Source organism: Zalophus californianus, chromosome 12 (assembly GCF_009762305.2).
Source record: "Zalophus californianus isolate mZalCal1 chromosome 12, mZalCal1.pri.v2, whole genome shotgun sequence".
Taxonomy (NCBI): Eukaryota; Metazoa; Chordata; class Mammalia; order Carnivora; family Otariidae; genus Zalophus; species Zalophus californianus.
Genome location: NC_045606.1, coordinates 9,848,100 through 9,862,691, shown reverse-complemented (window position 1 = coordinate 9,862,691; position 14,592 = coordinate 9,848,100). Strand labels below are relative to the sequence as shown.

Sequence of the window (14,592 nt, the reverse complement as noted above, 5' to 3'; positions counted from 1 at the left end):
TCCCTCTGCCCTTGCCCCCTGCTCATGCTCACACACTCTCTCTCTCATGCTGTCTCCCTCTCTCAAATAAATAAAATCTTAAAAAAAAAATACAGAACTGTTTTATCACAAAGATCAGTGAGGTCAACACTTCTCCAGTTTGAGTAAAGTATTACATCGGACAATGTTACACATTTTGTTTCTGCCATCGAACAATTCAGAAAATTCAGAAGGAAAGTCTATTATTTTTACCCGTATTTTTGCTCTTTTCAGTTGTTCCTCCTTGATGTTCCAAGACTCTTTTTTTTTTTTTTTTAAATACTCATTTCTGTTTTAAGAACTTCCTTTCGTCCTTTCAGGGTAGGTCTGTTTAAGCCACAACCTTAGTTTGCCGTAATGTGAGGATGACTTCATTTCCCTTTTATTCCTGAAGGGTAACTTCACCAGATGTATTCGGAATGGACAGTTCTTAAAGCACTTGAAAAAGTTTGTTCATTTCACTGGCCTCCATGGTTTCCCCAGGAGAAATCTATGATCTGAATTACCTTTCCCTTATTGGTAAGGTGGTGTTCCTGTGTTGCCATTTTCAAGCCTTTTTGTCTTTAGGTTTCAGAAGATTGTCTTTTCCTAGATTTCTTTGGGTTTATGCTGTTTGGGGTTCACTTTGCTTCTTGCATAGATGGGTTTATGCCTTTTGCCAATTTGGAAACTTTTCAGCCATTATTTTTTTTAAATACTTCTTTAGCTCTACCTTCTCTCCTCTTTCTGGGACTCTGATGACATGAATGTTAGATCTTTTTGTTACAGACCCACAGGTACTACTTTTGGGCTGTTGTCTCTATTCATATTGGGTCGTTTCCATTTTATCTCTGAGTCCCTGATTCTTTTCCTCCACTCTGCTGTTCAGCCCATCCAGTGAGATTTTTATTTTTCAGCTCTCAAATTTCCATTTGATTCTTCTATTCCTTTGCTGAGACTTTTTCATGTTTCAAGCATGTTCATAATTTTTCTTTGAAGGTTTTTTTTAAAATGTCTTGATGGCCGCTTTAATATCCTTGCTGGTAATTCCAACATCTGTGTCATGTCCGTGTTGGTTATCTGCTCTCTCTTCTCATTCGGGGTGAGATTTTCCTCGTTCTTGGTATGAAAGTTTGACTTTTTGTACTGGACATCTGGGTGAGACTCTGTATCTTATTTAAATCTGTTTTAGCAGACCGTCATCTCTGGCATCACACAGGTGGGCCAAGTGGGGGTACTTCTATTGCCTCACTACTGCCAGATGGAGGTGAAGGTTCAGGCTCAGCACTCAGCCTCCTTTGACACCAGGCAGGGGACAGGGTGCCGCATTACTGCTTCTTCCTGGAGAACATGGGCTTAATTGATACCATGGGGGTGCAAGGGCTTATTCCTTTTGGAGGGGGGTAAAAGTGTAGGCTCCCCATGTGGCCTCCACTGACACCATGGGGCAGGAGTGAAAGTCCCAACTCCCCACTAGAACGTCTGTACCCCCAGCCCAACAGGGGCCTGGGTGGGGGAGACCACATTACAGCAAGGCGAGGGAGGAAGTCTAGGCTCTCCGCCTGGCCTTTGCTGACAGGGTGGCACCGAAGCCATGGTTTTTCCATGGTGTTTGGCTAGGACTGGGCAATTACTGTCTAGAAGTTATTTGCCTTTATAGTTCTTTGCCTTTTCTGGTCCTTTGGCTTGAGAGAGCTGGCTTTTGGCTTTTGTTGTCTGCTCCCATTGGTATTTCTGGGTGGCTCATTCTACACACATCCTGAGATATGTAGGCAAAAACAAACAAACAAAAACCCACCACCACCACCAAAACAACAACAGCCGACCCCAGGGAACCCACTACTGTGTTATTCCCAAGGTCCTCAGCCCATCTGCATGCTTCTCTTCATCTTTCAGAATTGTCTTATTTTTATTTTATGTGTCCAGGGCTTTTAGCTGTACTTAGTGGGAAGAACCCCAAGGAGAAGCACTGTCTACTCCATCTTGTGCCTCCAGCTTTGTTTTGAATAATGAATTTTCTGAAAATGTCCTAGAAAGTGGCTTTGTTTACACTTAGTCTATAAAATGGAAGCACTATTTAAGTATTGTTTAACACAGATGAGCCTTTATAGCCCTCCTGTTGAGCTGAGGCACACACCTAAGGACACATCCGGGAGCCCCTTCCCGTACCTGGTAACTACAGTATGCAAGAGCAGCGGGAGTAAAGGAGTGCTCAAACTGCTGCAAGTTCGAATGGCACGTATCTTGGAATGACATACCTTAAAGCAAGAGGAAAGTAAAATCAAGGTTTTAAAAATCTCTATAAATTTTTCAAGTTACACAAGAAGATCTCTGGCTAAAATTTACAGTGATGGTTACAATACTGTAATTATTTCTTCCTCTCAGCTACATTTGCAATAGTGGTCTTTACTTGGGCAAATATAGAGCCCACCAGATACTAAAGTCAGTGTCAGGACCAGGACTAGGAATTAGTCTTGTCTTCTCATCTGCTAACGCCTGCACTCAACAAGAGCAACTTTTTCATAAAGCTGTAATTCCTGGACTACCATCAGTAGAACAGGTGTTTCATGGTGCTTGAGATTAGTCTGTGCTGATCTTGATGCCACCATGCTCTTATAGTCAACATGTACATTTGCAAAATGGGAGAATTTGGGAGGTGGTTTACTAGTAGAATCAGTACAATGGCAAAAAAAGATGCTAACTGGGCTATAAAAACTAAATGAGGACCACACAAACGAGATATAAATTAGCAAAAAGTGCATTAAATATATTATAGAAAAGAGCACATTATTTTTTTCCCAGTTGGATGGCAATGGACAAATCCGAGATTTTCCTTCTTTCTGCTTCTTAGTATTACATAGTGAAAACTTCATGACTCTTTTTCAGGGAACACACTTAAGTTTCTCGTTTCACGTGGGGAATGGTTTAGAATGCAAGTAATGTAACTTTTAGGCCAACCAATACAGCAATGGAAGAGAAATTAAGTGATTTCATTTTTTAAAAATGCTTGTTTGCTGGTTAAAACACAAGATTCGAACAACCATCCTACAAGACTTCCCCACCAGCTCCATGTGAGGTCTTAAATAACTAGGGCTTTCCAGATGGGTCTCCAAGCAAGGCCCCTGGACTGCCTTGGAACATGCGTCCCGATTACAGAACCCTTGATGTGCTCCCAAAGCTTTCAGCTTTTGCTTTCTTTTCTCCACAATGAATTCTTTGTTTCTAGATAAAGAAACCCAACACGACAGGATCATCTTTAGTATTAAAATTTCAGTCAAGTACTTCACTCTACTTTGCTTCCAAGTTCCTTTTCTAGGGACTGAGGGAAGTTGTAACAGTTTTAATTTTGCCATGAACTTAGCTGTCTTGCTTATCCCACGAGTTTAATAGAAGCTGCAAACGACACTGTCTTTCCCTTTGAGATGCTCACGGCCTTAAAGAGTTATCTTTTCAGAGTGGGATAATTCTCTTAGATGTTTCCTTTTAAAGTATCCTTGATTATGTTGTTTCTTATCTCCATTTAAATCATCTCACTGAAATTGGGACCTGAAAAACTGCCCTACATAAAAAATCTGCCCCCCAGCTTGATAAGGGATTCTTTGGTAAACAAGTATATAAACTTTTGGGACAGTAGTTTGGCTTTAGTATACTAGAAATGAAATGGTTAATAGTAAAAGCCTCCTTCTTGGGCGCCTGGGTGGCTCAGTTGGTTAAGCGACTGCCTTCGACTCAGGTCATGATCCTGGAGTCCCGGGATCGAGTCCCACATCGGGCTCCCTGCTCAGCGGGGGGTCTGCTTCTCCCTCTGACCCTCCCCCCTCTCATGTGCTCTCTCTCTCTCATTCTCTCTCTTTCAAATAAATAAATACATAAATCTTTAAAAAAAAAAAGCCTCCTTCTTTGAGCTGTTGAGTAAATCTTGCTGATCTAATGTCTCGAATATTTTGTATAAACACCATATTAAAGCAAATCCCTGCCATAATGTCCACCCAAACTTAGATGAAATCACTTGCTTTATGAGAAAAGTAGGGAGGGACAGGTCATGTGGATATTGGGGAGAAGAAAGGTGTTTTGCCTGAGATGTTATGATTCCTTATCACTTCCTTTGAAAACTCACGGTTTATGGTAAGAATTCATGAAAGAGCATAAAGAGAGTTTTAGTGGCCTTAATATTCAGGAAAGGAGACTACCCCTGAACAAACGCTGAAATACTACTTAACATAAAAACTGACAATTTCAAAAATTCACAAAAATAGAAAAAACAGTAAAATAAATCCCTATGTACTTATCAACCAGTAACATTCAACAATCACAATTTTGTAATCTAGATTCATTGATGTGTGGGGTATTTTAAAGCAAATCTCAAGCACCAAAAATAAATTTATGTGAAAAAATCAATACGTGGCTTTCTCTGGGGTCACAGCAGAAGCAGGAAATTGACTAGAGGGGAGCCCAAGGGAATTTTCCCGGGCGATGGAAATGATCACCGTTTCACAGAATATGGATTACATGAGTGCAAGCATTTGTAAAAATACATGGAATTGTACACTTTAAGATGTGTGCATCTCACTGTAAAATTTACCTTTATAAATGTAAAAAAAAAGTGAAACTGTAGTTAGTAGGGGTTTTTTGCTTTTTAAAGTTAGCAATTCTGTTACTCCCTTTGTATGCTCTAGATTTGAGCAAATTTGTAAATATACCAGGATAATGAGAGCCCAGTTTCTTTCTGTTGGAGATGGAAGTTACAGATGTGGAATGGAGGAAGTCTCAAGTGTGTGTGTGTGTGTGTGTGTGTGTGTGTGTGTGTGTGTGTGTGTGAATAAAATGTACCTATGCATGTGTGCTAACACTAGGCCACTGAACGTAATTTAAGATTTCTTGGGGTTACTTTTTGCCATTACAGTATATCCCACCAAGGATGCTGAGTCAGAAGTGTCTTAAAAGTCACTTGAAATATTTCTTCACTAGAGGTTCATTTGTTTCAACATTTTAAAGATTTCTTTCTGATTTAATTTTATTTTTAAATTATATAAAAACAAAACAAAACAACATGGTTTCAAAGACAAAACTACCAAAAAAGGTACATTCAGGTAATTATAGTTTCTGTCCTTGTTCCCTACCTACATCGCCTTGTTTGCTTTCCCTAAGGCAGTTATTATTCCATTGTTTTTTTTTAATTTTTTTTAAGATTTTATTTATTTATTTGACAGAGAGCGAGAGAGGGAACACAAGCAGGGGGAGTGGGAGAGGGAGAAGCAGGCCTCCCGCCGAGCACGGAGCCCGACGTGGGGCTCGATCCCAGGACCCTGGGACCAGACGTGAGCCGAAGGCAGACCCTTAACGACTGAGCTGCCCAGGCGCCCCTCCATTGTTTCCTTTAAAGTAGAAGCTAATGTAAACATAAACACACATTTACAATATGCATATACATATATACTCATTTATGTGAAAGTATCAAAGGTTTCAAAGTTTGTTGGTGGATATTCTGGTTATATTTGGTTAGATTTGTCACTATAGTTTTTTGCTATTACAAATTGTATTCATTAAATAATAGTATGTAAATAGCATTTTGTATTTTTGCCAGCTTCGTTTTAGCATACAGTCTCAGAAAGGGGATTGGTGGGTCAAATGGTGAAGGTACCTAACATTTTTCTAGATATTGTCAAGCTCCCCTCCACAGGACTCGTATTCCCACCAGCAATTTAAGAGAGCCTGTTTCCTCACAGCCTTTCAAGAAAGTAGGTTCTCAAACTTAGGGATTATTGCCAATTTGCTCGAAGAAAAATGGTATCATTAGTTTTAATTTGCATTCTTTTTAAGAATGAGGTTGAGCATTTTTTTTTTAATATGTTTAAAATTCATTTGCATTTCTTTTCTGTGAATTCATTAGTATCCTTTGCTCCTTTTTCTACTGGGTTACTGTTTTTCTCTACTTTTGCTCTTTACAAATTAGGGATATTAGGATTTAACTTTTGCAATTTAAATTGTAAACATTGGGGCACCTGGGTGGCTCAGTTGGTTGAGTGTCTGGCTGTTGGTTTCCCCTCAGGTCACGTGGGGTTGCAGGATGGAGCCCCGTTTCAGGCTCCGCGCTTGCCGGGGAGTCTGCTTGAGATTCTCTCTCCCTCTCCTTCTGCCCCTAACCACCCCTACTCTCCCTCTCTCAAATAAATACATCTTTTAAAAAAATGTAAATATTTCCCCCAGTTTATCACTTGCTTTTTGTTTTGTTTTTGTTATTTCTAGACATGCAGAAATCTGTTTTTATCTAGTCAAGTTTATTAATTTCCCTTATCCCTTGTAGATGGTGACTCGTGGCTGGAAAAGTTTCTCTACTTCCAGGTTCTAAGAGTTACCTATATTTTTGCTAGTATCTAGATGGTTTCATTTTTACATTTAGATCTTTGATCTAATTGGAATTTGTATGGTGAACAACGGATCTGAGGTTATCTTTTTGCGTAGCGATCAGGTTTTTATCTTTTGCATCTAGCTATCAGCTATCATCATTTTTCAGATGTCTTCCACTCCTCCCCTGACTTGGATGCTACCTATTATCATAACCAGGTTTCCATGTGCACTTGGATATACTTCTGTATTTTCTATGCTGTGTCACTGCACCGTCTCTTCATGTGTCAGTACTGTATTACTCATTTATAAGTATGTTCCCTCCCTCCTTGCTCTTGCTCTCTGCAGGGATTTCCTGGCTACCTTTGCTTATTCTTCCTAATGAGTTTACAACTAATTAGCTTATCTAACTTTAAAAAATCCCTAATGTTATTTTTATCGATATCCCATTAAATTTTACTCCGAGAGGACTGGCATCTTTCGATGAAGAACCTTGCTATCCATGAATGTGGTAGGTCTTTCCATTTGTCCAGTTGTACTTTTGTATATGTCAGTAATGTTTTAGCACTTCTCACGTAAATTCGGCAGATTTCTTGCTAAGTTTTTTTCCTAAATAATTTGGTTTTTGCTACCATAGATAGGGTCTGATCGCCATTATTTCTTCTAACTGGTTATTATTTGTATATGTGAAGAAGATTGTTTCTATATATTAATTTTACATCCTCTACTAAATACTCTGTAGGTTTCCACAGATTCTTTGGGTTTTGCAGATACATAATCATCTCATCTACATAAACAGCACCTGCTTTACTCTTCCTGGTTTTTAGGCCTCTTGCTTTTTTATTTTTTGCCTAAGTACATTGGATACAACACAATGTTAAATAATAGTGGATACAGTGTATTCCTTATCTTGTTTCTGACTTGAATGGAAAAAACCTCTGGTAGTTTTCCAGTTGAGTCAGACACCGGCGTTGGGGAATAGGCGTCTGCGCACGGGCTACCCTGTGCGAGAGAAACTCTCAATTCTCATTTGTTTTTACTATGTCAGTGCCTTTCCGTATCTACAAAAGTATCATAATTTTCCTCCTTAGCTCTATTAATGTATTGAACCATCTTGCATTCCTGAAATAAATCTCTCTTTGTCAATGTTAACAATTACAATAGGCGAGATTAAGCTGACGTAAAAATGGGCCCTGATTTTAGGGGCTTATGATGGTTATTTCTCGTTCATGCTGCCTGTCTCGTGCGTAAGCTCTTTTACATACATATCATCTTCATTCCAGAACCTAGGCCCCTGGAGTAGCTACAGTCTAGAACATTACTGATTTTGGGGAAGAGAGAAAAGAGGACATGGGGAACCAAGGGCTGGCGCTTAAAACTTCTACTCGGAAGCCTTGCCTGTCACTTCCACTCACAAATTCATTGGCCAAAACAAGCCACAGGGTGACACCTAAGTTCGAGGGCAGGGATATATAAAATTCTCATTAAGGGGGGCACTGCAAAGGGATAGGCACCACAATATTTTGTGGAAAATAATACAATAGATCACTTACTATATGTCACTGGACTCAGTTTGCTAAAACTTTGAATTTTGCAACAACATTCATGGGAGAGATTGGTCTATAGTTTCTCACTTTATAAAACTAACTTGGAAGTAATAACTACTTAAGACTGCAAGGTGACTGACACTAATGTGGTAGCTACATTTAAAAGCTAAGTATTATGTGGTGGAGAAAAAATAATTTCTGCCTCAAAGGCTTATTATTTAGTGATACGAGACATTTAAAATACTGCATGTGATCTGTGATACATACCCTTGTCTGATAGGCCTGTTTTCTCATCTCCCACTATTCTACCCGGGATCGTAAAATGCCACAGTTTTTCTGTACATGCTCCTGACAGTACTTACAACTGAACGACTCTGCTGAAGTTGGCCAAAAGACAAGCCTGGACTGTGAGCAGGTTACTAAGGAGGCGAGAATCCTGTGGGTGGGGACTGGAGGTTTTCCGAACATCCTTCCACCGCCTCCTTGACCCCTGCGGTCATCAGGCCTCCCGTGTGGACCAGATTTTGCCCAAGAATCCCAACGGGCAGTGTAAACATTGCCTCACTTGTAAGCCAGGCGCTTGGTAAGTATTTAGTCATATTTTTCATACAGACTAACTGAAAACACCAAAGAGTCAAGTGGCCTAAGGCTGGTCGCCCCCGGAAAACCCTCGAGCTGCTGCCTATTGAGCGTTCCCTTGACCTTTCCACTAGGCCGGAGACCAGAGACCACTATTTGTCAAGTTCGGGCAGTTTCATATACATGTAATTTATTTCAGCTTCACCTCTGCTGTAAGCAACTTTACCAAAGCCGGGAGTAATACGACCTTATCAGGTATTATTAAATCCCCGGACTGGGGATGGTTGAAGGAAAGAGAGGGGGGAGGAAGCCAATTCTCGAACGATGGAATAACTGACAGTAAAATGTGTGATTTACTGGTAGTCCTACCGGCCCTGTCATGACGCATTCATCATGGTCTCTTAAACCTTCCTGAACTGTAGAAGCCTATGCTTACTCCAAAATCTACGACGGCCACAAACCACATGCAAAATGCTAACGCTGGCACATGCCACGGCCAACTTACCTTTCCGGGGCTTTCTTTTACTATGTCTTCAGCTAACCTCCACCCTGGCCAAATTGGATATCTTATTTCTGGGGCACAGCTCACATTTCTCCCGCTAAGGCCTTTTTTGTGTTGGCTCTTTGCACTTGTGTGAAGTCTCAGATCTCAAGGCCCATCAGACTCCTAGAGTTCCTCCTCAACAGTAACACACGCTTCTCCGTCACTTCAGCACCACGGCTTGAAACTCTTTTGCCACAGTACCCTAACACTCTGTGACTCTCCAGTCCCTCCCCACCCACTCGGCACGCCAGCTGGTAAGCAACTTCCAGGGGAGAGAGCATGCCACATCTTGCAGGGGAAAGGCACGGGGGAGTCATACTACCATTTGTTGGCTGTGCTCTCTCTTCCCCGGTTTTTACAATTCTTGTAATTCTAGTGAAGCCCTTTCTCCAGTCCCTGGGCTCTCCTGTCTATTTGAGGGTATGCAAGGGGCACTCGCTCAAACCGCTTATGGGGAAGAGTTGCTTTTTCCTCTGATGACAGTGTGGATTACAAGATGTCCTCAAGGTAGTTAATGGGAGTCAATGGCTGAGTCACAGTGATTACTGGATATACAGGAAGTAGTGGGCTGCAAATACACATCATTGCTATGCTCAAAGCAAGGAAAGACAAGGTCTGTCTACTGCAATGACCCAAGTTCCAGCCTGTCCCACAATCATACGAGACAGTAATAAGTACATACATGGAAGTAAACTTAACTGGAAGAAGCACCCAAGGCGGTGACTTTGAAGTAGAAATCAAGCATCTTTTCATGATCTAATACTATTTCCTGTCAGATTAAAGTCTCTTAATTAATTCAAACGCTACACAAACAAAACCTGTCACTTGCTCTGACTCCAGAACAGATGGCCCACCCAGGCCCTGGTTTTCGGTGATTTGGCAACAGCATGAAGAAAACCAAGCAAACACTGTAAGGAAGTAAAAGTTGGAGAACAATCCGATATGAGCAATACATAAACTGACACATAGACAATAAACAGTATGTAACTTTTAAAGAATAAAGCAGCACAAACTGTGTATACAATGTTACCATTTACTTTAAAAGACTGCACAGATTATAGTGTCTATCAACAAACACAGGGCAAAAGTGCTCTCAGGGAAGACTCACTTTTCACTCTAAACTCTATTCAAAGAATGTATGTTTTTAAAGAAACAAGCTCCAGAATAGAAATAACTTCCAACGATTAAAGGTCTCATGCTCTCCCAGCATGTTTAAGCTCAATATTTTCTAAAAGGCTTCCCTCCAAAGAATATTAAGAGTGTAGGAAAAGAGCTCATGAATGTCCTTTATTGTAGGCAATTGTAACCGCATTAAGGGGTGAAACTGGCCTTTTCAAAGCAAAGGTATCAGATTTCTGGTTTTCATCAGCTGCGGTGCTCAGAGGGAAGGAAAATCTTTGACTTCATAACACCGTTCCCTAAAAACAGGTAAAACCTAAAGGTGTGCTTCTCGAATATGGGGTTGTCTGTAAAACAGAAGGAAAAGGACCTGTAGCTTTAAACTCCCATTCCTAAGTTAGTTTTGCATGTGCTATGTACACATATGAATATTTTAAGCTTCTAAAATGTTTGGATTAAAGCAGTTATTTTGCAAATCTTCCATCAGGCAGACCGTTGGTGACTAAAACAGAAATAAGAAGATAAAATAACAGTGAAGCAAAAAAAATAAATATTCCCAAGGGACTGACAACGTTCACAAGCTACTTAGCAACATGAATTCAGGGTAGGGCATTCTAACGTTAACAATTAAAGACCTCTCCTTCAGTGCTTGTAAGTCTTGGGTCTTCTCACTGATGGAACTAAAAACTCGGGGGGGGGGAGGGGAGGGGAGAGGAAAAAGGAAAGATGAGAACTAGCAAAAATTAACAAATATCTTACTGAGTCCTTTTATTCTGTACTTTGTTTTTAGACAGTGAACTATCAATTAAATTTAGAGTAATATTTTCATTTCTGATAAAAAAAAAACCCACAGTAGTTGTGGTCAAATTAGAATTATACCCAAATTACCATACGCCAGCGCATCCAGTCACCCCTGGCGGCTGGACACCTGGCTCCCAGTCACGGGGGCACGTGGTGATGGGGTAAGGCCGTGTCTGGAGCAAGCGGAGTCTTTCTGATCATCTTTACTCCTTTTCTACTTCATGACCAGTGTTCCCACTGAGCTTGAACACGGGAATCTGCTGACCATCCTCAAGCTTTAAGAAGACCTCCTGAAGGTGCCACCTGAGAGAAACCAGAAGAATAGTCTCCCTACTCACATATACCAAGGCAAAAGACATGGTCGGGGGGCGGGGTGGGGGGGGGGGGGAAGAAAGCAGTCGTTTTTTGAATAATGTCTTAAAAGTCTTCAACACCATTGTATATTGGAACTACGTTCACATAAGGTTTTAAACATTGTATTACGGACTCTCATTGTTGCACCAGCATCGCTGTCACGGCAAGTTTAACAAAGAATGAATGACAGGAGAATGGAAGGGGCACCACGAAAGAGATGGAACAGCTTATTCCCCATTTCCTAATTCACATCCACCTCCGATTCTTGGCTGGAACTCAGCCAGCAACTTCATTAATCCCAGGCTCAGGGGTCAACGAGCCCAGGGGGAAGCAGGTGGGGGTTGCCTGAGGGTCGCCTGTGCCTTTTTGTCCTGGGGAATTAAAATGCATCTTGGCTAAAGAGCAAGCATCTCTGAGAGAGGCCTCCGGAGGGGGAAGTGAGTGAATGTAGCTGTTGGCAACCAGACAAGAAAAGCCAATTAATGGGGTGGAGATCTTATATAAAGAATGTGATGAATAATTCTGGAACAGGAACCCATGACTTTAGTCATTTGTAACGACCGGGAGACAGTAGTGTTAGAAGCTGTAACACAGCATCAATTATCGTAGATCTAGACCACGGTAACTGGAAAGTTCTTCCCAGTCAGCAATACAAGGAGAGGACAATTCAGTAGATTGTACTGGATAAAATGTCTGGACTGAGCTAAGAGCCAACACACTGGCTTGGTGTCCAGGCTGTGAAACTTTTCAAGCTTTGAAAAACAAATTCCTATTCCTGCAATCATTTCACTACAAATGAAAATGGGAATCAGGATTGTTTCCATCAGAAAGTTCTCCCCCATTCCCACCCACCTTGCTGATACCTCTGAAAGGGAGCATTTCTCGATGAGATGACATGGAGATGGCCCTCTGACTTGGGTCCAGAGACAGGAATCTTCAACTGGGGGGTTAAAAATAGGAGATACAATTGGGTACATTGTTGTCCTCTAAGGAAATGAAAAAAATGATGTTTTTAGAGTGAACCCGAAGAAGTCCAATGATCGTTCACAGAATCGGTTGTTTTCTAACTGAGCCTAGCTGTAGAATTGACCTGATTTTCCATCTGGCTCCATCCAAATGTCCTGCCCCTCTGTGGATGGTTTGGCGAGGTCAATGGCAGTCCTCCTATTTGGCAAAGGGACCTTATGTGCAAACTCAATGCTCTGAGAACTTACAATGATACTCAAAAAACCCCGGCTACAAAAGAACAAACTACAGATATGTGCAACAATACGGATCTCAAAGACACGCCAAGTGCAAGACCTTACCCAAAAGTATATAATGCATGATTTCAAGTTCCAGAACAGGCTAAACTAGGCTGGGGAAAAATAACAGAAAAGTGGCTGTCTCTAGGGGGGCTGAGGGACATGAGAGGATCAGTTGGGAAGAGCATGCGGGACTGGGAGGCGATGCGAACAGTCTACATCTAGATGGGGGCTCGAGTTGCTCAGGTGTATGCATTTATTAAAATTCATCAAATAAGACAGATCTGTACCTTTCCCTGAATGCAAGTTTTACCTCAAAAAAAAAAAAAGAACCATAAATGAATATTAAACTTTGGTTAATGATATATTACTTATGCGCTTAAATGAAGTGTATGGATGTTTGAAAATAATACATTCATGGACAGAGATATGACTAGACTAGATGAACAGATATGGGATAAAGCAAATCAAGTAAAATATTACAGCTGACCCTTGAACAAGATTTCAAGATCTGCATCTAACTTGTGACTCTCCCAAAACTTAACTACTAATAGCCTACTGTTGACTGGAAGCCTTACTAATAACATACACAGTCGAGTGACACATACTTTGTGTGTTATATGTATTCTACGCTGTATTCTTACAATAAAGTAAGCTAGGGGAAAAAATGTTAAGAAAACCATAAGGAAGAGCAAATACATTTACAGTACTGTACTGTATGGAAACAACTCTGCGTATTAAGTGGGCCCATGCAGTTCAAATCAGTGTCATTCAAGGATCAACTCTGATCGTAGAATCCAGGTAGCAGTTACATGGGTGCCACAGTGTGAATTCTTTTATCTTTTCTGTCTGTTTGAAACTTTTCATAATAAAAGAGAAAAAAAAATCCACGGTTTAAAACGAGGAGCTATTACCAGGAAATTTGGGGGTACGTACTTTGACCTCTCATAAGCTAAAAGATGGCGTATCTCACCCGCTCCAAACTGCCGCCAAGAGAAAGAACTGCTTGGTATATACACACAACTTTTGTGTTTTTTCTCCCTCTTTCATTTATGTAAACACACTTTACAGAAGACACAGGCTTTGGAATGGTGGCTCCATACCCCACGTGAATAAGCAGTCACCTAATCACACTAAGGCAGTTCCTCAAGGTTCCACTTTTGGAACAGAGCCACAGCTCTTCTCGGGATTATAAAATTAAGCCTGGGGGGCTCAGTCGGTGAAGGGTCTGCCTTCGGCTCAGGTCATGATCCCGGGGTCCTGGGATCGAGCCCCGCACCGGGCTCCCTGCTCCGCGGGAGGCCTGCTTCTCCCTTGGACCCTCTCCCCCTGCTTGTGTCCCCTCTCTCGCTGTGTCTCTCTCTGTCAAATAAATAAAATCTTAAAAAGAAAAAAGAAAAAAAAAGGCTTTAAAAAATTAAAATAAAATAAAATTAAGCAACAGAGCCCCGACTGAGCATCTCCGCATTCTAAAAGAAAACAAAAGAAAGGTGGGGGGAAGGACAGAAGCAGGTAGGATTATGAAGAGCAGCAAACACGAGGGGTCAATGTCTGCACTTCAGACAGCTGCGCCTCTGGGGGCTGACCAGGCGCTGCACAGACTTGCTTCTTCACCGGCCAGGCCTTGCCAAAGAGTAGAGCTGGACGTCCGCTACACCAAAATGTGGGTAGGTAGTAACTATTTCGCACATACATTCAGTACAACAACTACCTCATGAACCACCGGCCCTTCTTAGCTCTGGACAAAATACACGAGCCACGAACGGGACTGTGGGAGGAACTGGCATGTGCTGTAGACACAAACAGCTGATGTAAAGGAAGGAAGTAAAGAGTGCCGAGAAGACGTCGCACGTGCTCCATAAACCGAAGAACAAGAGCTGGTGTAACAGGCGGCTCCGGGGCAGCAAACCCTGACCTCCTGTCACTCCAGAGCCACCGTGTCCACCAAGCAGCAGAAGCCCAAAGCCAGCACCACAGCCAACACCACCATGGGTCCGCAGGAAGCCCAGGGTGAAGTGCTCTCGGCACCACACTCTCGGGGTGGGCCAGGATGCTGGGCCAG

The 14,592-nt window shown here is 41.6% G+C and overlaps 1 protein-coding gene across 9 annotated transcripts in view; it reads right to left on the bottom strand.

The window, feature by feature from the left end:
• Positions 1-10,016: 10,016 nt before the first annotated feature.
• The window catches only part of LOC113912040 (cytochrome c oxidase assembly factor 1 homolog), a 94,612-nt gene continuing 90,036 nt past the window's right edge, over positions 10,017-14,592 (bottom strand). For 7 of the 9 annotated variants that reach the window (XM_027575082.2, XM_027575075.2, XM_027575076.2 and 4 more), the window contains 2 exons: positions 12,150-12,226; positions 10,887-11,235 (listed from right to left, as the gene is read on the bottom strand). In XM_027575082.2, the coding sequence (XP_027430883.1) occupies positions 11,136-11,235; positions 12,150-12,226 (177 nt within the window). In that variant the 3' untranslated portion in view covers positions 10,887-11,135. Of the gene's footprint in view, positions 10,479-10,886; positions 11,236-12,138; positions 12,227-14,592 lie in introns of those variants that run through there. The other 2 variants (XR_003516673.2, XM_027575083.2) reach the window with 2 other exon arrangements.